This window comes from Sciurus vulgaris (genome assembly GCF_902686455.1).
Source record: "Sciurus vulgaris genome assembly, chromosome: 13".
Taxonomy (NCBI): Eukaryota; Metazoa; Chordata; class Mammalia; order Rodentia; family Sciuridae; genus Sciurus; species Sciurus vulgaris.
In genome coordinates, this window is record NC_136474.1 from 95,885,429 (window position 1) to 95,910,766 (window position 25,338).

General features: G+C 37.6%; 1 protein-coding gene across 2 annotated transcripts in view; it reads right to left on the reverse strand.

Moving 5' to 3' along the window:
* Positions 1-301: 301 nt before the first annotated feature.
* Positions 302-25,338, reverse strand: part of FBXO15 (F-box protein 15) — a 70,255-nt gene continuing 45,218 nt past the window's right edge. The window contains exons 9-10 of one of the 2 annotated variants that reach the window (XM_079109142.1): positions 9,833-9,957; positions 302-882 (exon numbers count right to left, since the gene is read on the reverse strand). In XM_079109142.1, the coding sequence (XP_078965268.1) occupies positions 613-882; positions 9,833-9,957 (395 nt within the window). In that variant the 3' untranslated portion in view covers positions 302-612. Of the gene's footprint in view, positions 883-9,832; positions 9,958-25,338 lie in introns of those variants that run through there. The other variant, XM_079109143.1, reaches the window with a different exon arrangement.

Consider the following 25,338-nt stretch of genomic DNA (forward strand, 5'->3'; position numbering starts at 1 on the left):
GGGCAATGAGGGGTGAGGGAGGGGGGAAGGAAAGATAGTGGAATGAGACAAACATCATTACCCTATGTACATGTATGATTTCACTAATTGTGTGAATCCACAGTGTACAACCAGAGAAATGAAAAGTTATACTCCATTTGTGTACAATGAATCAAAATGCATTCTGCTGTCATATATAACTAAGTAGAACAATAAAAAAATATAATTAAATATATAACTAAATAGAATTTAAAAAGCAACAAAAATAAATAAATAAATAAATAAATCTTCTCATTTGGGTTTCTTACCAATTAAGAAAAGACTAATCTACCCAGCACACATGTAGATTCAGTAGACTTATTTTGTTTTTTAAAAAATAAGGGCATAAGAAAAGTAAATATCTTTTTTTCCCTTTTTATGTGAATTTTCACTGGAACACGCTGCTTTTATTTTTAATTTTTAACTTCATCTTCTAAATATTAACTTGAAATGACCCACGAATCATACTTTCTAATGTAAAGTAAGAAACCATCAGATTACTACAATATGCTTTATTTTAACATTCAACACCAGGAACAAATTTGTTAGTCAAAAATAAACAGCCTACCACACTTTGTCACCTACTGCTCATTCTTAATATTCTGTCCCAAACCAGTGGTTTATTTTCGCTACTCTGAGGTAAAGGACCAGGTTGACAATGAAGTACTCTTCAGTCTCTTCTATCCATACCAGCTCCGCATGCACTCTTCCTTCTGCATCCGTGTAGTCCACATAGTATGTCTGTCCCAAGAAGTTGGGCCCATCCGAGGGGCAGGCAGCAGACCTCATGCAAACTGGAGAACTCAAGCACCAAAAGGGCTTCCTGTGCTCATCCAGCAGAGTCATGTCCACGATGGAGCAGCTCTAAAAGCAAACAAGAGTCACAGAAATAAACGGTCTAGTAGACACGATGTTCACGGAAATTGTGACTCCATGTAAAACTGACTGGCAATCCTGCATGTGGGATCAAAACCAGAATATTATCACTGGCATTTGTGGCCTAGAACATAATTAGTATTTCCTGTCTCATCATTTAATACACTCATTCGAACACAGAGGCAAAGGCCTGGGGACCTTCCAATGTGGTACAGACTTAGTGTCAGAGCATCGAGATGCAGCAGACTTCGCCCCTGTCTGCACAGCCTTATCGTCTAGAGGCAATACACATTACACACAGGACACAGATGGTTGTGCAGTGCTTCCAAGAGCAAGGGGCCACACTGCCCTGGAGAGCAGCAGTGACTCTTCCAGCATCTCAGTGCCACCTACAGACCATGGCCTTCCAGTCTGGTAATAACCCCTGCTTCTTTGAGGCTCTGAACTTCCAGCTCTTCCACCCTTGCTTCACCCTGGACTCAGTCAGACACCAACTTCATGCTCATCCCTCCCATTTCAAGACAAGCTCTCTGTCTGCCTCTCTCTCTCTCTCCTCTCACTTGTTCCCAAGTCTTAGCATCACCTGAGTGATTCCAGTACCCACAGAGACCCTGGTGGAGCCACCCAATGCCCTGTACTCTCAATTTCTGCACAACATGACTTCTATGATTTGCTCTTCTTACCTTAGTCCTTCATTTCTAAGGTTTTACCTTTAAATAAATCATTTCCATAAGTGTTCTCCGTCAAAATCAACACTGTTTTCTATCTACATCTCTTTGCTTTTCAGCTTACTCATAACTACTCCCAACATGGCTGTACTTCAGATTCACCCAGAATTTTCACACTAAAAATCACAACTTATTTGTCAATCAAAATATAATAAAAGAAAAAATCCAACAAGCATTACACATAGTAAGCATAAGTACGGTTTTATGAACTTTTGTTTTAACTACCCATGACCATGTATATTCACAGGTGTGCGTATCAGTGGAAATGTAAAATGATTTGGGGATCACTGTGCACGCACCTTCACCTACCAGCCCTCCAACCCTCCTTCCTCAGGCCTCCTCTCACCTATTTAGATGTCACTGTCCTTCACTGAACTTGATGATGCACACACTTCCTTTGCCTCTCTTTCATCAAACCTGAGGTCCACATTTAGCCAAACCCCAACCCTGGATAAACCCTATTATTTTTCTCTCCTTTTGGATCTGAGTGCAAAGCCACTCCAAAGCATGCTAAGGATGACATGTGGATCCTGCTGTGCTTCTCTGGGGGTTCACTCATCACTCCCCATCCCTCAGTGCCCTATGCTAGGTGCCTTTGCAGATAACCGTACTCTCCATAGGAAGAAAAAAAAAAGACACTTTCCTTATTTCCCAGCACCAAACATGCCATACACCCTTCCCTGACACACAAAGGGCCATGTCTAAACTCTCTCCCCTCCCCTTTGTACGTCTCAGCCTTGAGAACTCAGTGTAGACACTGGTTCCTTGGGAAGTCTCCCTGACACTCCTGTCTCCACAGGCCATAAACTCAATGGAAGACAAATTTTTGTTGTTTCATTTTGTTTTTCTTTTTTGGACTCATCTCACATACCCAAGCACCTAGTTCAATCTAGTCCTTAATCACCAAAAAATATTTGCTGATGAATAAGCAAATGAATGATAAATAAACCTTGTCATAAAAGGATGAGAAGAGTTCATTCAGCAAAACAGGAGAAAGAAAAGGGAAGAGCACATGCAGAAAGGCTGAAAGAATGTGAGACAGTGGTCATACCGAGGATCAGTCTGTATGACCAGGCCCGGGAAGCGCAGACTCCAGAGTTGCCAAAGGCAGGACTCACATTAGCTCCTATTCTCATAAACAGGGTCAAAATCCACAGTTTGTAGCAGAACCCATAAAGCAGCAAGAGCACCTTCTCATGGGGCATGACCACTCACAGCATGCAGGACCCACGATCTTCCCATAGCAGGCTCTACTAACCTCAACTCTTCATGCATAAAGCAGAACAACAGATCTATACTAAAATACCTACAGTAAATTAAAACTGATGTCATACTCTGTGTAGATTTATAAGTAACATTAAAATAACATAAAAAAATACCTAGGCATGAAAGACAAGTGAAAGGTAGACATACAAGAGAAGCTTACCAAAATAAAATTCATTAGAAATCCTGATAGGAACTGAGAGCAAACAGATCAGGGGAGTCCTGTATCTCTCGTAAATTACACTGATGATTGCAGCAGGGCTGCCTTTTTGGGAACCTTGGACGTCTGAAGTGACTTTGTGAAACAGTGTGGTAACTGCTCATACAGCAACTGCTCTATGTGGATTGATTACTGACATTCAGCCATTGTAAGCGTCTTCGAAACGCATTTTAGCTGGTGATGTGGGCCTATAATCCCTGTGTCTCAGAAAGCTGAGGTACAAGGATCACAGGTTCAAGGCCAGCCTCTGCAACACAGCAAAGACCAAACAACTTAGTGAGACCCTGTCTCAAAATGAAAAATAAAAAGGACTGGGGGTGTGGCTCAGTGGTTAAGTGTTCCTGGATTCAGTCCCCAGTGGTGGGGGGGAGTATTTTATATCATAATCTGATTTACACTGTTTTGAAAGCTGATCCCAGCTCAAGATGTTTCTCAACTGCACCTCCACCACTCCAAGCAGGTCCTGGAAGTCACCACACCCCCAAACTTATTCCAAGCTCTGGGGCAGAATTTTCTTATGAAAATAGTGAAGTCCAGAGGATCAATACCACTGCCAGGACATGTCACTTCAAATAAAGCAATGTGGGTCCAGGCGGTGTGCTGGGGGTCGGAGCGCATCACAGCCTTCTTGATTTTATCTTCTTTTTTCCCCTTACAGGAAATGACTTAGAGGCCTTATGAATACATCTGTGCATTCTTGCTTCAGGCTTTGGAAATGAGGGCCAACCCAGTCTGGAAGCCCCTTTTATTAATGTTTTAAGGAAATCACTACCTCAGCAAACAAAAGGAAAGGAGGAGAACACTTAAAACAACAAATGCCATTTTTAAAGAAAACTTGTTTTCAGAAAACATTGCAGGAAATTTGGAAATTTTTAACTTTGAGAAGAAGCTTTACAGGTAAATGAATTTGACAGGCAGGCTCTGTCAAAATTCTGCAGATGTTTGATCTTCCTTCTTAAGGACTTTGGATTCATCAATCAAAAGACATAGACTGGCAGATTGGTTTTAAAAGAAAGATCCAACAATATGTTGCCTACAAGAGACTCATCTCATAGAAAAAGATACCCATAGACTAAAGGTGAAAGGATGGGGAAAAACATACCATGCACATGGACTCAGCAAAAAAGCTGGAGTATCCATCCTCATTTCAGACAATGTGGACTTCGAGCCAAAGTTAGTCAGAAGGGATAAAGAAGGTCATTTCATACTGCTTGAGGGAAGCATAAATCAGCAAGATATAACAATCATAAACATCTATGCCCCAAACAGTGGCTCATCCATGTATGTCAAACAAATCCTTCTCAATTTCAGAAACCAAATAGACCATAACACAATAATACTAGGTGATATTAACACGCCTCTCTCACCCCTGGACACATCTTCCAGACAAAAATTGAACAAAGAAACCACAGATCTCAATAACACAATCAATAATTTAGACTTAACGGACATTTATAGAATATACCATCCAACCAAGAGCGAATACACTTTCTTCTCAGCAGCACATGGATCCTTCTCTAAAATAGACCATATATTATGCCATAAAGCTAATGTTAGCAAATACAAGAAGATAGAGACACTACCATGTATTCTATCAGATCATAATGGATTGAAGTTAGAAATAAATGAAAGAGTAAAACACAGAAACTATTCCAACATCTGGAGATTAAACAATATGCTATTATATGATGAATGGATAACAGAAGATATTAGGAAGGAAATTAAAAAATTCTTAGAGGTAAATGAGAACAAAGAAACATCATATCAAAATCTCTGGGACACTATGAAAGCAGTACTTAGAGGGAAATTTATTTCATGGAGTGCATTTAATAAAAGAAGTAAAACTCAACAAATAAACGACCTAACACTACAGCTCAAAGCCCTAGAAAAAGAAGAACAGACCAGCACCAAAAGTAGTAGAAGACAGGAAATAGTTAAACTCAGAGCTGAAATCAATGATATTGAAACAAAAGAAACAATACAAAAAATTGACAAAATAAATAGTTGGTTCTTCGAAAAAATAAACAAAATTGATAAACGTTTAGCCACACTAACAAAGAGAAGATGAGAGAAAACCCAAATCACTAAAATTTGGAATGAACAAGGAAATATCACAACAGACAGGATTGAAATACAAAACATAATTAGAAGCTATTTTGAAAATCTATACTCCAACAAAATAGAAAATTTCGAAGACATCAAGAGGTTTCTAGAGACATATGAATTGCCTAAACTGAACGAGGAGGACATACACAATTTAAATAGACCAATTTCAAGTACTGAAATAGAAGAAGTCATCAAAAGCCTACCAACAAAGAAAAGTCCGGGACCAGATGGGTTCTCAGCCGAGTTCTACAAAACCTTTAAAGAAGAGCTCATTCCAATACTTCTCAAAGTATTCCATAAAATAGAAGAGGAGGGAACCCTCCCAAACTCATTCTATGAAGCCAATATCACACTGATACCTAAACCAGACAGAGACTCATCAAGGAAAGAAAATTTCAGACCAATATCCTTAATGAACATCGACGCAAAAATTCTCAACAACATTTTAGCAAATCGCATACAAAAACATATTAAAAAGATAGTGCACCATGATCAAGTGGGTTTCATCCCAGGGATGCAAGGTTGGTTCAACATCAGGAAATCAATAAATGTAATTCACCATATCAATAGACTTAAAGTCAAGAATCACATGATTATTTCAATAGATGCAGAAAAAGTCTTTGATAAAATACAGCACCCCTTCATGCTCAAAACACTAGAAAAAATAGGGATAGCTGGAACATTCTTTAACATTGTAAAGGCCATCTATGCTAAGCCCATGGCTAATATCATTCTAAATGGTGAAAAACTGAAAGCATTCCCCCTAAAAACTGGAACAAGGCAGGGATGCCCTCTTTCACCACTTCTATTCAACATCGTTCTTGAGACTCTAGCCAGAGCAATTAGACAAACCAAAGAAATTAAAGGGATACGAATTGGAAAAGAAGAACTCAAACTATCCCTGTTCGCTGATGACATGATTATATATTTAGAGGAACCTGGAAATTCCACCAGAAAACTCTTAGAACTCATAAGTGAATTCAGTAAAGTAGCAGGTTACAAGATCAATGCCCATAAATCCAACTCATTTTTATACATAAGTGATGAATCTTCAGAAAGAGAAATTAGGAAAACTACCCCATTCACAATAGCCTCAAAAAAAATAAAATACTTGGGAATCAATCTCACAAAAGAGGTAAAAGACCTCTACAATGAGAACTATACAACACTAAAGAAAGAAATTAAAGAACACCTTAGAAGATGGAAAGATCTTCCATGTTCTTGGATAGGAAGAATTAATATTGTCAAAATGGCATACTACCAAAAGTGCTATACAGATTCAATGCAATTCCAATTAAAATCCCAATGACGTACCTTACAGAAATAGAGCAAGCAATTATGAAATTCATCTGGAAGAATAAGAAACCCAGAATAGCTAAAGCAATCCTTAGCAGGAAGAGTGAAACAGGGGGTATCGCAATACCAGACCTTCAACTCTACTACAAAGCAATAGTAACAAAAATGGCATGGTATTGGTACCAAAATAGAAAGGTAGATCAATGGTACAGAATAGAAGACACGGACACAAACCCAAGTAAATACAATTTTCTCATACTAGACAAAGGTGCCAGAAATATGCAATGGAGAAAAGATAGCCTCTTCAACAAATGGTGCTGGGAAAACTGGAAATCTATATGCAACAGAATAAAACTAAACCCATATCTCTCACCATGCACGAAACTAAACTCAAAATGGATTAAGGACCTCGGAATCAGACCAGAGACCCTGCAGATTATAGAAGAAAAAGTAGGTCCAAATCTTCACCTTGTTGGTCTAGGATCAGACTTCCTTAACAGGACTCCCATAGCACAAGAAATAAAAGCTAGAATCAACCACTGGGATAGATTCAAACTAAATAGCTTTCTCTCAGCAAAGGAAACTATCAGCAATGCGAAGAAAGAGCCTACAGAGTGGGAGAATATCTTTGCCAATCATACTTCAGATAGAGCACTAATCTCCAGAATCTATAAAGAACTCAAAAAACTCTACTCCAAAATTCAAATAATCCAGTCGACAAATGGGCTAAGGAAATGAATAGACACTTCACAGAAGAAGATCTACAAGCAATCAACAAACATATGGAAAAATGTTCAACATCTCTAGTAATAAGAGAAATGCAAATCAAAACCACCCTAAGATTCCATCTCACCCCAATTAGAATGGCGATTATCAAGAATACGAGCAACAACAGGTGTTGGCGAGGATGTGGGGAGAAAGGTACACTCATACATTGCTGGTGGGGCTGCAAATTAGTTCAGCCACTCTGGAAAGCAGTGTGGAGATTCCTTAGAAAACTTGGAATGGACCCTCCATTTGACCCAGCTATCCCACTCCTTGGCCTATACCCAAAGGACTTAAAATCAGCATACTACAGAGATACAGCCACATCAATGTTCATAGTGGCTCAATTCACAATAGCCAGACTGTGGAACCAACCTAGATGCCCTTCAATTGATGAGTGGATAAAGAAACTGTGGTATATATATACAATGGAATATTACTCAGCCATAAAGAATGATAAAATTATGGCATTTGCAGGCAAATGGATGAAATTGGAGAATATCATGCTAAGTGAGATAAGCCAATCTCAAAAAGCCAAAGGATGAATGATATCGCTAATAAGTGGATGATGACACATAATGGGGGGGGAGGGAAGGGTTAGTGTTAGGGTTAGAGTTAGGGTTAGGGAGGGGGGCAAGTATGGAGGAAGGAAGTACTGTTTAGAGGGAAAAGAGGGGTGTGAGGGGTGGGGGGGAAGGGAAAAATAACAGAATGAATCAAACAACATTGCTCTATGTAAATTTATGATTACACAAATGGTATGCCTTTACGCCATGTACAAACAAACAACATGTATCCCATTTGTTTACAATAAAATAAATAAAATAAAAATAAAAATAAAGCAATGTGACAATGCACCATATCCTCTATCATTATCATCCATGTTATTTTTGCCTTTTTTTTTTTTTTTTTTTGGTCCTCAGGCCCATAATCAGATTGGGTGACATACTTTCTTACCACTATTTGATCAGGTGGGCATTTTAAGTATTAGAAGGGTCCTTTCCAGAGCTGTGGCTATCATTTTCAGAAGGAGTTTTTATTTTACTTGTTTTTAACAGCTACATATAACCTAAAAATGTTTTCTATCTTATGCCCTTATTTAAAAATAAAGTCTTTAGCTCCTTGAGAGCAACTTCTCAACATGTATTTTATTAATTCACTATTCTTAGGGTGGTGCTATGCCTGAGCTGCATGGCAAACAAAGGAACATGATGTCATTCACCTGCCTTCCTTCTTTGGGAACAAGGACAGCTTAGTCTCTTAGTACTGACCGCATACATAAATGCCAAATGCAGACTGACCATGCCCACCCTCCAGCTTGGAAGAAGGCATTGATTCTTGAGCTGTGTTCCTTCTTCCTTCTCCCAAAGCTCATCTGAGAAAAGAATTCGCAGTGGAACTATCCAGGGCCAGGCAAACTACTCCTTAATTCGGGGACTCAGAATCCCGTTTCCAGACCACGCTGCTGTGCCCGGAGCCTGAGTGCCTGAGACACTGCTTCAGCACCACTTCCGTCTCTGCCTGGAGCTCGGCAAAGCCTCCGCTTCTGAAGCTCTGCATGCAGCCTCCGTGAGAACTGCTGTAAGACATATACCAGTACACCTGCTGCTGAAATGCTATTTAGGGTTGAGTCTGCCTTATATATGGTTCCAATAGAAAGCTGGAATAAAGCTTTGCTTCTTGGTACAATTACTATGTTTCCCTTTTGTCCCCTAATGAGACTAAATGACTGCTTTCCTCTTGTTCTAAACTACCAGAAAATATATAACAAAAATTTTTAAAAATTATCCTGGTCCTTTACATTAGTCCACAGTCTTTCTTAGTCTACAAGGTAAATTTTGATTTTAATATTTTATCTTAGTGCACGTTTTTATTTTAGGCCCCCTGTATCAGAGAAAAATAAGAAATCAGGTCTATGCTCTTAAAGACATGAAACAATATTCTTTTATGTGTGATAAATATGTTTACCAAATTTTAAACATGTGCTTACAGATAAATAGGATGAGTAAAACATCTCATTGTGCCAACTACCTTCTCTTCCTTCCTCCTTCATCCTTCCATCCTTCCCCACCACCCGACTCTTAGTTGATTCCCGTCCATGGGGTTAATTTTTGATGTACTATCAAAAAGACACCTGTATCCTGGAAAAGAGTTTATAACTGCAGTAAACTTTAAATTCATGTAGGAATGATGATGATATTTTGAGCAAATGCTATTTGCCTGGTCCAACTTTCAGCTCTACTCTCTCTCCACAGAACAGACAGGCAGGTTTTCAGGGGGTGGAGGGTGCAGTCAGCACAGCTCAGTCTATAGTCCACCCACCACAGCTATAGCACAGCTCTGCTACAGTCTACCTACCACACTCCACAAAGAGCAAGAGGTGCTTGGTAAGCACTTGGCTGGAGGAATCAAGTGATTGTCACTGGCTAAAGGGAGTGTCCACAAGTCTACAGAAACCAGAATAACAAGTCCAATAAAGGAGGCATCACAGATATACATCAACAGACCGTTTTGTTATGGAGAAACCAGGATACTTGAAAAAAAAAAAAAATTTTTTTACCTTTATAAAGCCATCAAAAATATTAGTTCTCCAAGCAAGGCCAACTTTTCCAATAAGTGGTAGGTGTTCTCTGTTATTATTAAAATTTATCACAATCAGCTTCACATATCCATCCTCGATGCATCCTGAAAATAATTTAAGGTTGTTATAATTACTATATTCCAAGGCAGGACAGCAAATCAAGTCTTCAGGTTGGCGGGTCCATATGGGATACTTATCCTCCTAAGTTCTGGATTTATTCAAGGCCATCTGAACAGCAAATCCTGGCCCTAAACTGAGGCCAGAGCTGTAGACAGGAAATTAATGTGTGTTCCTGGAAAGGGGGAAAGGGATATTGAAGGTGAGTCAAAACATGTACTTTGTCACTAATTAAAAGGCCATGAGAAGAACCTTTGTCTTGACCAAGACTCTCCTCACTTGCAATGTGATGATGTTGGAAACCAGAAATACAAAGTTTAAGGAAGCAAAAGCAGAAGAGGCAAAGAAAGATAATCAAATGAGAGGGAGCAAGGAAAACACTGCCCCGAGAAAGGAGAGAATGGAGAGCAGATGAACAGGAGGGAAGGGAAGGAGACAAGCATTCAAAATGAACATCTTCGCACAAGCTCATAAATGAGTGAAAGTCCTTGCACATGCTTACCAAAGTGCAAGGCCAAATCTTGCCTGGCTTCTAACTAGCTCAAAGCTGGACACTAGCAACTTTATCACTGAAGCAAGCAGAGCCATGTTCTGCTTTCCAAGGCCTCTTGTGATTGGGGAGAGGTGGCTGCACTGCCCAGCTCAGGTAACTGATGGGCTTCACAGATCCATTTAACAGACTATGAAAAGCACCATTAAGCACAGTAACATAGTAGCAAGACTTAGGACAATTCCTAAGGAAAGCTGACCTGAAAAACAGAAGATCAAATGTTCTTTAGTCCTAGGTTCAGTTATTACATAAGACAAAATACAAACTTAGCTAAGTTGCCTTGGCACCCAGGGCCCTATTCCACACATTCTATACTGTGTTTTATAACTAAAGTTGAGCCAAAGGTTAAAACCAAAGCTTTGCTAGGGCCCTCCTCTGTAACAATGTACTGAAAGTGGAGACACCACCAGAGGCAGGCATTGCCCATCCTGGGACTGGGGGGGTATGCTTCACCTAGGTGTCCTCTCTGCTGGCTTCTGGAGTCTCATTTGCCCCAACTATGGTGGCAGTCCACATTTCCCTCCTGGTTGTTGAGTAATTAATGAAAACCCTGCAGCTTCTTTCTCCACTGCCTCTAGGTACAGGACTGAATGCCAAACAATACTGCCCCTTCCCAAGCAGCTCTATTGTCATTTGCAGGGCTGGGCAGAAGCAGGGCAAAGTCTGTGAAAAGCAAGGCTTCACTGGAAACACAGTAATGACATTCTAAATGGACCAGATGTGACTCTGTTCTGCTGTATACTACAACACAGCTATGTGCAAAAGCAAGAGAGGCCTCCGACTGGCACCGCAAGGGCAGGCCTGTGTGCTAGCAACAGCAGGCTGTATGGAAAACCTGGAGTCCATTTTCCACATGACTCATCCTCAGGGCACTGGAGAAAATGCACCCCCAATACAACAGCCAATAACATCTAAATGGCAACTGTCTGAGCTAATACACATGAAATCCCTGCAGGAGGCAAACCTGCTGTTATTTTGTTATTACCAGATATCCTACCATTTCAAAACAATCTTGAGGCTGTGGTGGCTTCAAAGGTCCATGCTTTTTCTGCCAGTCCTTCACACCCACTTAAATCTATCCAATAGAGAAGGTTCAGCTCTGTCTACATGTCAACAGCCCACACAGGAAATGTGTGGGTCAAAGTGTGTGTACACACAGGTGGCACTTGGAGTACTTGTATTCCCATTGAATTCAGCATTTTATGTACAGTAGCTTAAAAGAATGCTTTAGAAGATTATTTTAAAATTAATGCTAGTAGTTATGTTTTGTAGTTTTCTGAAATCATAGGTGAGATAACTGATGTACAGAGATTAACAGTGATTTGCCAAAGGTCCTACCCTGGTAAACAGCATAAGCACAATTGTTCCATTGTCTAAAAGATTAAAGCACATACAAAAAGGGAGAAACATACTTACCTACTGGTTTATAAACTAGCTAAGAATTTATAAGGGTAATTCAAATTCTTGTGATGTTTACATATTAATGCCAACAGAGAAAAACCTACCTATAAATTATCAAGACAAGATTCACTGGGGAATCATTTATGGCTCCCCCAAACTTTTGGCAATTCCTTAGGCTATGAGTCCCACACTCATCATTTCCCATTCCCAACCCTTCATTTAGCTAGGTCATGAGTGACTCAGGTTCCTTTGATAAGACAAGCACACCTGTTGTGGTTTAGACATTAGATGTTCCCTAAAAGCTAATATGTGAAACAATGTAAGAAAGATCAGAGGTGAAATGATTGGGTTATGAGAGTCTCAACATAATCAGTGCATTAAATTGCTGATAGAGATTAACTGGGTAGTAACTATAGGAAGGTAAGGTGTGGCTGGAGGAAGTAGGTATTACAGGGATACAAACAGAGAGCACCTGAGAAGGCTTTGTGAGGAGTAACGGAACTAGTAAAATATAAACATTACAAGGAAGCTTATTAAATATGCCAGAGGGCATGAGAAGTACCTTATGTGCACTATTAGAACAAGAAGTCTATCTAAAGGGCCAAGTCCATTATGTTATGTTCACACATAATTTGATGAATCACATTCCCAGTACTTTCCCTTTTAATCCTCTATTATCTCCCCCAATCCACTGGCTCTACTATACTGATCTTCTATTATTATTTTAATTAATGCAATATGATATATGTACCCAGATTCAGACACAGCATAATTTGGTAGATTTCATTCCCCACTACTTCCGATGACCTTCCCTCCTTCTCAATCCCCTTCCTCTACTGGTCTTCCTTCTATTTTGTGAGACCCCCCACCACCATCATAGATTCTACATATGACAGAAAACATATGACCCTATTCTTTTTGAGTCTAGCTTATTTCACTTACCAATGATGTTGTCCAATTCCATTCATTTACCTATATATGACACAATTTCAATTTTTCTTTCTGAGTAAAACTCCATTGTATAGATATACCACATTTTCTTTATCCATCCATCTGCTGCTGGATCCATAAATTGGCTATTGTAAATTGCACTTCTAAAACATTGGTATGCATGTGTCACTACAGTATGCTGACTTTAGATGTTTCAGATAAATACCATTTCTAGTCTTCTGAAAAATCTCCATACAGCTCTGCAAAGAGGTTGTACTAATCTGCATTCCCAACAAAAAATGTATAAGTAGTACCCTTTTTCCCATCCTCTCCAGCAATTGTTTTGTTTGTATTCTTGATGACTGCCATTCCAACTGGAATGAGATGAAATCTCAATGTAGTTTTGATTGGCATTTCCCTAACTGCTATGGATATTGACCATTTTTTCATTTATTGGTTGGCCATTTGTATTTCTTCTTTTGAGAAATGTCAATTTACATATTTTGCCCATTTATTAATTGGGTTATTAGTTTTACTGGTCCTAAGTTTTTTTAAGTATATATTCTGGATATTAATTCCATCAGAAGGGTAGCTGTCAAAGACTTTCTCTCCTTCTGTAGGTTCTCTCTTTACACTCACTTCCCTTCTTGTGCAGATGCATTTTAATTTGATGCCATCCCACTATTGATTCTTGGTCTTATTTCTTGGGATTTAGGAGTTTTATTAAGGAGATCAGGGCCAGCTCCAGTGTACTGGACTGTTGACCCTATGTTTTCAGCTCTCAGGTGCAGTGTTTCTGGCCTAATTCCTAGGTCTTCCATCCACTTTGAGTTATTTTTGTGCAGGGTGAGACAAGAGTCTAGTTTCATTCTTCTATGTAAGGATATTCAGTTGTCCAAGCACCATTTGTTTAAAGGGCTCTTTTCTCCCACGTGTTCTTGACACCTGTCAAGGATCAGATGAAGAAATCTATGTGGATTTCTCTCTGTCTTCTGTTCTATTCCACTGGTTTTCATACGGTTTTCACGCCAGCCCCTGAGCTCCAGCGCTGGGGTATAATCTGAGTAGGTATTGCCAGGCCTTCATCATCACTCTTACTGCTAAGGATTGCCTTGGCTCTCCTGGGCCTCTTCTTCTTCCATATGAATTTTGGAAGGGGTTTTTTTCTAGTTCTGTGAACAAGGTCACTGGTATTTTGATAGGGATTGGACTGAATCTGTATATTGCTTTTAGAAATATAGCCATTTGACAATATGAATTCTGCCTATCCATGAATATGGGGGGGGGGTCTTTTCATTTTCTAAGGTCTTCTTCAATTTCTTTTTTCAGTGTCTTCAGTATTCTTTAATTTTCTTTGTAGAGGTCTTTCACCTCCTTAGTTTATTTCCAATATTTTACTTTTCATTGAGGTTATTATAAATGAAATAGTTTTCCTGATCTCATCAAATTCATTATTGGAGCATACTAAATTTTCTATTAATCTTGTATCTTGCAACCTTCCTGAATTTATCAGATTTCTGGTGCAGCTTTCTTGGGTCATCTAAGTATAGGATCATGTCATCAGCAAACAGAGATAGTTCAATGACTTCTTTATCCCTTTAATTTCCTTTGATTTTTCTGATTTCTCTTGGCTAGAGTTTCAAGAACTATATTAAACAGGAGTAGTGAGAATAGACATTCTTATCTTCTTTCTGATTTTAGAGGAAATGCTTTCAGTTTTTCTCTGTACAGAATGACATTGACATTGGGCTTGTTATACATAGCCTTTATAATGTTGAGGTAAGTTCTCTCTATCCCTATTTTCTTCAGTGTTTCTAACATTAGTGGTGCTGGATTTTGTCAAAAGCTTTTTCAGCATCTATTGAAATGAACATGTGATTTCTGTCCTTGATGCTATTTATGTGATGAAATACATTTATTGATTTTCATGTGCTGAACCAACATTGTATCCCTGGAATGAATCCGATCAATCATGGTGTACAATGTTCTTAAAGCACTTTTGAATATGAATTGTTAATATTTTATGGAGGACTTCTGTATCTTAGTTCATTAGGGGTAATGTTCTGTAGGTTTCTTTCCTTGATGTGTCTTTATCTGGTTTTGTTATGAGGATGATACTGGCTTCATAGAATGAATTTGGGAGTGTTCCTTTCTAGTTCATGGAATAACTAGTGAGAGTTAACTTTCATTGTCCTTTAAAGGTAGAACTCAGCTGAGAATCCATCTGGTCTAGGCTTTTCATTCTTGGAAGGCTTTTTATTACTGCATCAATCTCATTGCTCGCTATTGGTCTGGTTAGGTTTTTCATATCCTCTTGGTTCAATTTGGGCAGGGTATATAGGTCTAGAAATTTAACTATCTCCTAGATTTTCCAATATATTGAAATACAAGTTTACAAAATAGTCCCTAATGATCCTCTGTATATCAGAAATGTCTGTGACGAAATTTCCTTTTTTATCTCTAAGTTTGTTGATTTGGGTCTTCATGTCTTTTGGTTATTTTGGCTAAGAATTTATCAATTTAGTTTACCTTTTCAAAGAACCAATCTTTGCTGGCACTGATTCTTTACATTTTTTTCTCTATATTCATTCTATATTTTATTATTTTCTACTCTGACCTTAATTATTTCCTGCCTTCTACTGGCTTGGAGATTGATTTGTTCTGACTTTTCTAGGGCCTTGATTTATAGCATTAGATTATTTGAAATCTTTTTTTTTCTTTTTTTTCTTTTTTGTTAATGTGGGTGCTTAATGCTATAAAATTTTCTCTTAGAATCATCTTCATAATGTCCCAGAGATTCTGGCACATTGTATCACTATTCTTATTTGATTCTAGAAATATTTAAAGTAAATCTCTCATTTCTTCTATGATCAATTCTTTGTTTAAAAGACTATTGTTCAATCTCCATGTGTTTGTTTGGGTTTCTATAATTTTCTTGCTGTTTATTTCTAATTTCATTCCATTATGATCTGACAAACTTTTCCTCCTCTACAGTTGTTCTGGTCAGGTACGTGGGATTATATTGGTTTTGGGGTTTGATTTGTTTTGTGTTTTGGTTATTTTGTTTTGTTTTGGGAAGACTTACTTTGTGGTCTAAGACATGGTCTATTTTGGCAAAAGTTCCATGAGCTGCTGAGAAGAATGTGAATCCAGCTACTGTTTAATTAAACATTCTAAGAATGTCTGTTACGTTCTTTTGACTGATAGTATTATTCAGGTAGAAGTGTCTATATTATGTCTGGATGACTTATTAATGAGAGAGGTATGTTCAAATTACCCATTATTTTACTGGGATCTATCTGGGACTGATGCCATACGGTTTTACATAATCAGGTACCCCAAAATTTGGAGCGCAAATATTTACTATCTTCTTGCTGGATTATTCCCTTTACCACTATGTAGCAACCTTTCTTGTCTCTTTTGATTAAATTTCACTTGAAATCTGCTTTTATGATACGAAAACAGCTAGTCCTGCTGATTTTCAGACACCCTTTGCATGAAATATTTTTTCCACCCTTTATTTTCAGCCCATGAATGTCTTTGCCTATGAGATGACTCTCTTGCAAACAGCATATCTAGCTGAATTTTGTTTTTTAATCTACTCTGCCAGTCTGTTTTTTTAATTAGAGAGGTGTGAACATGTACTTTCAGAGTTATGATGAAGAGATCTTTATTATTTTCTGCTACTTTCATTCCATATATTTAATTTGGTCTTAATTTTCAGTTGCTGAATGGCTCATGCAGTGAGCTTCATCTATTTGAGGTTCTGGGGTACGTTTTTGAGTTCCTCTGGTGTGTAGTATTTACTTAAATATTTTCTATAGTGCTGGCTTAGTGATTATGAATTCTTTTGGAAAGAATTCTTTTGGAAACTTTATCCTGTAAAGTTTGTAATTTTTCTTCAATTCTACATGATGGCTTTGCTGGATATAACAATCTTGGCAATTGCTTTCTTTCAGAGCTTGTATTATCTTATGCCAAGTCCTTCTGTATTTTAGTATCTGAGCTGAGAAATCAGAAGTGAGGCTTACTAATTTACCACTTGTTATAGTTTGAATGTGATATGTCCCCTAAAAGCTCACATCAGACAATGCAAGATTTGATTAACCTAATCAGTGAACTGATCCTTGATGCGATTAACTGAATGGTAGCTGGAAGCAGGTCAGGTGCGGCTGGAGGAAGTGGTTCATTGGTGCAATGGCTATGGTTTATATATTTTATATCTGGTGAGTGAGGTCAGTCAGTCAGTCTGTCTGTCTGTCTGTCTGTCTCTCTCTCTCTCTTTCTCTCTCTCTCTCCCTCTCTCTCTCTCTGCTTCCTGATCACCATGTGAACTGCTTCCATCCACCATGCTCTTTTGCCATGATGCTCTGCCTCACCTCAAGCCCTGAGGAATGGACCTGGCCTTTATGGACTAAGACCTCTGAAACTCAGAGCCCTCAAATAAACTTTTCCTTCTCCACAGTTGTTCTGGTCAGGTCTTTTAAGTCACAGCAGTGAAAAAACTGACTAAAACACCTGTCCCACAGCACTTCCTACTTGGGACTTAGTCACTGGTTTAGGGTTTTTGCATTCCCTCTTCTATGTATTAAAGTATTTTTGATGTTTGAACAGGGTTAGTTTGTGTGTGCAGCAAGATGAATTGTTATTTGGTTGAGTTCTGGGTATAGCTCAGCAGCAGAATCTCTACCCTGTGAACTCAGCGTACCAGTCATTTTCCAGCCCCTCTCAGAAAAATGGGAAACAACAGCAAGAAGATCAGCAAACAATAGAGTAAAATGCCCAGTGTCTACTATAATATTTACAACACTAATTACTATAAAAAGAGGAATGGTGGAGTCAGCAATTAACAATACCCATTACAAATAAAGAGTCCTGAACTGTATATCTACCATTAAAGTAAATAGCAAGCATCAATTATTCAATTCACCTCACTAATAACCTCAACAACATGAATGGTAGTGACAGAAATTATATAAATTCAACAGTTTTAAAAGATAGTAAAATTACAGTTCATAAAGAGAAAAGAACATGGGGCATAAAGGCAAAAGAAAATTTAAAATATTCAAAAAAGTAGAGGAAAAGCAGAAGAAAGTTAGCAAGTGATAGCTATAAAGGAGGAGGAGTAAAAATAACTAAAAGAAACTAAAGACAGAAAGAAAGTACAAAAAATTGTGGCTATTTACAGGGTGGAGGAAGGGGAGGAAGAATAATGAGAAACAAAAATAAGAGCAAAGCCAAACAAATAACCCTAACCTTTCAAAGACAAAATAAGGTAAAATAACAAATATGTGAGAAAAAAAAATTAAAAAAATATATAGACAGACAGATAGATAGATAGATATCCATGAACCAATCAGCACAGTATAAGATAGGATGGATTGGGAAGTACTGACACTTGAAGTTTTGTCCAGACAGACTAGATCAATGTACTCCTAAGGTAGGGCTGATGCACTGTTCTAAATGAGACATTCTGGTGGCTGGTGGCTGCCATTTAGCTCTGATCAGAACTTTGTGGGGTAGAAAGATTAGATCAGCACACCCTAGGGCCAAGCAGATTCCAATCTTTATGGGCATTTGGATCTCCAGGGCCTCCAGAGAAATCCACTTGTAGGGCCAGGTAACTGGTTCTCCACAGGTCTCACACACTCTACCCATAAATGTGGTCTTCCCTAGATCAGACCCCAAGAGCAATCATGCTTGCCTGATCAGCTTCTGAACTCTCCCCACTTGGTCCCATGAGCCACCAGACCCAAAGGAAAAGCAAGCAAGCCGAACTTCACTTCATATCCCCGTTTAGAATACCCCTGGGCAAAATTCTCTGTGTCCATTTCAGTTACACCCCACCAAGGACACCCTAGATCCATAGCAAGAACATCCTGGGACAGTCTGGCAATGCTTTCTATGACCTCCTAGACTCCTGCAGTAGGAAACCACAAGGTGGCTGCTTCATGACTCTCCACTTACAAGCAAGAAATACAGAGTACTTTTCAAATGCCAGCTCACTGCACAGCCTCTGGTCAGCTAAGATCAGACTGGCTCTCTGTTCCACAGAGTCTCCTGTGCCAAATTTGTTTGCTGTGTTTCTCTCTGTGTCATTCCTCCCCTTTGTGGTAAACTGGTACTGCTGGTACCACCAGCCTGGTTCCAAAGTACTCCTTCCTGTCTTATACTCAAAGCATATTTCTGCCTGTCTGGTTCTCTTACTGTCAATTGAATTTCAGTGAATACCCTGTTACCTATCCCACTAAGAAGCTGTATTGCTGCTTGAATTCCAAGCAACACAGTGGCTGGAATACGTACCATTCCTCTATTCAGTCATCTTTCCTTCTTTTTGATTCTGACCAAGACATCAAAATAATTTAATTACAAAAGAAAGTCCTCTCAGAAATGGTGCAAAATAACATGAGAGGAAAAAAGCAACCCTTACCTCATATTCTACACAAAATTAATTAGGAATTGATCACAGACATAAAAGTAAAAGCTAAAGCCAGAAAACTAATAGAGAATATTTTTTAACCTGGATAGGAAAAGCCTTTAAGACAGGAAAAAAAAAATAACCATAAAAAATTGATAAATTAGATTTCATCAAGTGAGAAACTTGTGATCATCAAAAGATCATTAAGAAAAGAAGACAGAGAATGAATATTTGCTAAACATATATCTGACGAAGGACTGACATCCAGAATATATAAAGAACTCCTACAATTTAGGAATAAAAGGGTAACTCATATAAATAAAGGCAAAAGGATTGAGATATTCCTACTAGAAGTCTTTACATCTTTCATATTAACTAGGACTTAACCAGATATATATAGGGTGGTACTGTTCCAGATAATGGTGACATTTAAGTAATTTGAGTTTAGAAAGAATAAAGTATGTACTTAGACTCTCTAAAAATTGACTGCTGGTTAATTCAATTCAGTCTAAAAGCAGCTTTTTCTATTGCTGTATTTAAGGGTTTCAATCGGTATTTCTGCAAAATTCAGATTTATTTTCCACATCTTTGGAGAAATTTTTTATCAGTCCAATCCAGTCTAGTACACTTGAGTATATTTTTTCTAGACTAATCCTTTCACAGAAGTTTAGGGAAAAAAGCATATGAATATTTGTTATGGGCTTTCTGACACCTGTTCTACTTCTCCTGTTATGTACATTCTAATATTCCTGTGAGCAGCACAGCCAGGTCAAGTCACATGCTTCAATGTAGAAGCTAGGCTTGGTTATCAAACATCCTTCTCACCTGGGTATAAGACTGATCGAAGGATGAGCTCATGGCCTGACCAGAACTAAGGAGAGCCATGAAGATCCTGGGAAAAGGTAAAGGAATCTTGGAAAGGAGAACCTCAATCATGAAACAAGAGATCTAGGGCTAGCTACAGCTACCTTGCAAGGAGGAAAGCTAACTAAGAATAAAGTGTACAAAGAACAATCAGGTTGGGAGATAAAAATAGAGACAGCTTTATTCAGATCCATGACAAACATCAGACAAGCATGATAAGCCCCTGAATCAAACTAAACTTGAAAAAAAGACCTGCCTCTGAATTTTAAACAATATGATCCTTTTTTGCTAAGCCAAGTTTTGAATTGGATTGCATTTTCTACAACTTTCAATTAATAAAAAGAGAAGCATTTTTTATTTTAAAATAATTTTTGACACAGAAAGCGCACACACACTCATTCATATATATATATATATATATATATATATTTTTTTTTTTTTTAAGTAGAAAAGGAGCTGATGGAAAAATAGATTTGAGATGATGAAAGAGATAAGAGACAAATGGCTAAATAAAGGTCCCAGAGCAGGCAGGAGCAAATATATTTAGGAACAGAAATTGGAAAGCTCGTTTTAGAAAGAAGTGGGACATCTTTTTCTCTGAAAGAGAGGGGGAAAAAAAAAACAAGAATACAAAAAGCTTGTGAAACAGTGAAGATGTAATGCCAGAGGAAGATCAGGAAGCACAACTGAGTGACAGTTTCTCCTTAGAATAGTGAGCCCAAGAATAAGGAGCAAAAGAGGAAGATGCTGTGATGGTATTTTAAAATCTTTAGGTAAAATATAAAGGGGAGTTAACAAGAGTTGGTTTAAAATTTTCTTAGTAGGAAGAAAAGATAAGTTGAAGTATGAATATGCCACAGTGGACATGCCTTTGTGATTCCCCTTAAGAAACTAATAAGCATTCAAAGTTCAAAAAGCAACAGAAGGTGGAAGAGAGTTTGAGATCAGTGGAGTGAAGGCACAGGGTGACAAGGAAAGGACCTCTGTGATGCCACAGAGTACGAGACAGCCAACATGTCACCTGGCTATAGATCCAGAAAAATCAAGCCAGAAGGATAACAAGACTCAGGACAGGAAGAAATCCAAATAATTCACTGGCAGTAAGAAAGGTGGCATTATAGATGGTGGGAAGTTTATGATCTGAGAAAAAGCTTTAAACTCAGAATCCTGCAGATCCAGAGTTCTGATACCAAATAGATTCATACCAAGGGAAAATTAAAAAATCTATTCCTCATGTTTCTTACTAAACTTATCTTCCCCTTGCTACTTATTTTATGTAAGAGATTCTATTTCTACAACTGCCTTACTAAATATTTTACTAAATACTAAAATCTTATTTAAGCAATATTCTAGAAAACATAAATATAAAAAAATAAAGAACATATATCCTTCCTTTTGAATGATTAAAAAAAAAATCTAATCAGGAGAGAAAAAGAACAAATCAAACTTTAAGGTCAAATCTCAAATAAAAGCCACAGTCCAAGAAGGTAAGAGAAGGCTATGTGGGCTCCTGCAAAGGACTTCAGAATCTTAAGCCTCCTCCTCAGCACAAGTGTGTCGTGGGCAGGCCACGCTAGGGGTGCAGACCGTGCAGCTGTGAAGGCCCTTCTCTTGGTATGAGGCTCTACAATTGTCATTTTGAATTTCTACTATTTTATAACATGGATCCCCACATTTTTCTTTTTTCCCTGAGTCCCAGAGATCATGCAACTTTTCCCACTCATGGGTAAAGCACTGCTTAGTCCTGATGAGCTTGGAATGAAATCATGGAGATCTGAGTTATCTGTATGAACAGTAATTCGTAATGCTTATTTTTCATAATGAGTCACCAGATGTATGAGAATGTACAAACCTCTACTAATGAAGTAGCTACAATGAGTTATCTGTTCTAATTTTTCTAGGTGATCACCACCCAGAAAGGACAATACTGTTTCTAATGCTTTTCCTGTTATGATAAATGCTTACAGAGTACAACCTGACCTAGAAACATAGAGAGCAATTAATATCAGAAGCAGGAGAAACAAAAAAATTCATCTATTTTTAGAATCACAACAAAAATAACATGATGTAAGCAGAAAGTATCTGAAGCAAACAATAAAAACTTGAATAGAAGATTTTCTGGCTTATCCGGTTCAGCTGCTGAAGAGCTGAATGACCCCACTCCTGGTATAAAAAAGCAGTTTTTAAGGCCCGTAACTTTTTTATCCCCTCAACATTTTCTATGGTGTCTGAGTAAGGCCTAAATTTATTATTTAGTCAATATTTTAATTTAAAGCATAGTGTAAAAACTATATATGATATAGAGTAAATCTAACAAAATGCAGACATAATCCATAAGAATTTATTCACAAATGCAACACAAAAATGGAGTATTAGTGAGTAGCAAAAGGTACTTTTCTACAGGTAGTAAAGACAAACGTAAATAAATGGAAAGATAGGTCAAAACCCTAAAGAAAATATACCAATTCCTTCCAAACTAATGTACAAATTTACTATGAATTTGATCAAAATCCAAATAAGATATTGTATGATCTGGCCAAGTGAATACGCATAAATGCACAAAAATAATCAAGAAATCATTGACAGAATTTCATTACTAAGTTCATTTTATATTGGGGCAGGGAATGCATATTTTCAAAACAAAATGAACAAGTAAAATTTGAATTATCTTCTTGCCTAAAAAGGATAGGTGCACTAATTCTCAACAGAAACAATTCTAAGAGGAAAGGGTACGGGAACTTGTAGTCTGTGTAGTTTTTATGTTAATCAAAAGAAAATTCAGAGATGAAAAATGAAACAAAATTCTCAGTCTAAAGGAAATATAGGTTAGTATTTATGTGATCTTAGACAGTGAGGGTCTCCCCCGCCCACATACATGTACAGAGAGAGAATATATATGAGAAACAACATTGAAAAAGTCATTTACATAAAATCAAAAGCTTTTGAGAAATCCAAACCAATATATACAAAATTAAATTAAGAGGCTGGGGATTTGATTTGGTGGTAGACTGCCTGCCTAGCACACACAAGGTTATGAACTTGCTCTCCAACACACAAAAAAAAATTAAAAATTGAAATTTAATTATATAAAAAGGCAAAAGACAAAGAGTTGTAATAAATGTGATGGACATAAATATTGTACACAATTAATCAATCAAACATAAATACCTGAATGTTTGATTTAAAACGAAATAGAAAAATAGACAATGATAACAGCAACATAGTGCCATGCATATTTGAGACTCAGATTATTACCTCCTTTTAATCTTCACAACTAGGTTCTAACATTATTCTCATTTTGCAAGCAAGGACACTATGGTGATTGAACAAGATCACACAAATATTAAGAGGTGGTACTAAAGTTGGATCCTAAGACATCCCTTAAACAGCCTTCCATGTGGTTTCTATAATAGTCATGACTCTTTGAGTCAAGTTTTTAAATAGTCAGACCTAACATTCAAAGACATATGCAAAATTAAAGCAACTGAATGTCATTTTCTTCTCACAAAATCATTAGATATTTTTCAAAATAATGCTGATGAGACCAGTATTATAATCGTGAAAAACTGAGACTTAAATGCCCAATGTTTAGGGAATGAGTTGTGAAATCATGATAAAACTAAACAAACTGTCATGGAACTTTTCAAAATCAAATGTTCTAAGGCTTTTTAGTAACACTGGAAAATGATCCTGACATAACCTTAGGAGTAAAAAGAACAGAGCATAATTCATTTAATATTATCTACCTATATAAGGTTATATAGTTGCAAATGGATCAAATTATGGACAATAGTTGTCTTTGGGCAGTTTTTATTTGTTTTTTCATAAATTTCTTATATTTTGAATCATCACATCTTATAACAAAAAAAAAAAAAAAAACAAGTTTTTAAATGTATTTTTATAGTAACTCAAAAAATCCAAGTGAACTTCTGGCTTTCTCTTCAGCGCTGTAGGAAGTCTACAAGTCACCACTGCATGTTACCAAGTAAAAAACTGACAAATGAGAAGTCGATATCTCGTTAGATCCACAAGAAAAGTGAAGTCACAGGACATACCACTACTCCCAAACTGGATAGACAGGCAGGAGAATATGGGAAGTCAAAGCTTAGTAGGAAAAAACCCTCCATAGAAGCATGAGCAATAACATAAATTGCTGGAAGTCAGAGTGGACATGTCTATGAGTGAACTCAAGAAGGACCCCACCTTTATGTTGTATCTAGGAGATTGTGTACTGAAGTTGGCATGAAGGAAAAATTTCACATTCTATCACAAAGAGGAAGAGAAAGGAGCTACTTTGAAATATACCAGAGCATTCTGTCGTTTTTAACAAGGGTTACCCTCAGGAGAGACCCAAAGGAGCCTAATCCAAAGGAATTTTATCAGAGCCTAATCCACCTTGAAGAAGACAAATCCCGATTCCAGCCCCCTCTATCTCTCTTGTGCCACCTCCATGGCAGTGGAGAAAAACTGAGAAGCACCTGTTAAGTTCACAGTCAGAGGCACATGCTCACTCCAAGACTGGGACCTAGACACAGGACTAGAGAATGCCCCCACCCACATACACAAACCTTACTCCATACTTCTAAAGGTATTTATTATAATTCCTTTTACCCAGCACATCATGTTCATCAATCTATCAGGGAAAAAATACAAGGAATACTAAGAGGCAAAAATCAGTCCAGGAGGCTGGACACACCTCAGTAAAGAATCTCTGAATTTAATGATATTTTCAATGTAAATTTCCAAAATTGCAAAAGAAAAGAAAGAAGACTAGGAAAAGAAAAGATCAGAATATGTGAGAACGGTGGTATGACTACAAAAGATGTAATGTACACATAATGGAAACACAAAAAAGGAGGAAAAACAGATAAAGTAACAGAAGAAATATCTGAAACAATAATGACTGAGAATTTCCACCAAATTAAGATCAGACACCAAACCACAGATCCAGGAAGACTAGAGAACAAAAGCAGGATAAATGCAAAAGAAAAGAAAAAAAACAAAGATAAACAATCCTGATAGAAGCCTGATTAAAAAAAGACCTCGCCTACAGAGAGAATTACACATGATTTCTCAGACACCATGGAAATAAGAAAGTAAGAGTGAAATATTCGGTAATAAGTGTTGTTACAAGAAAAAAAGCTAGAATTCTCTACCCTTCAAAAGTTAAATAGAATAAATAAAGACATTCTCAGTCAAATGAAA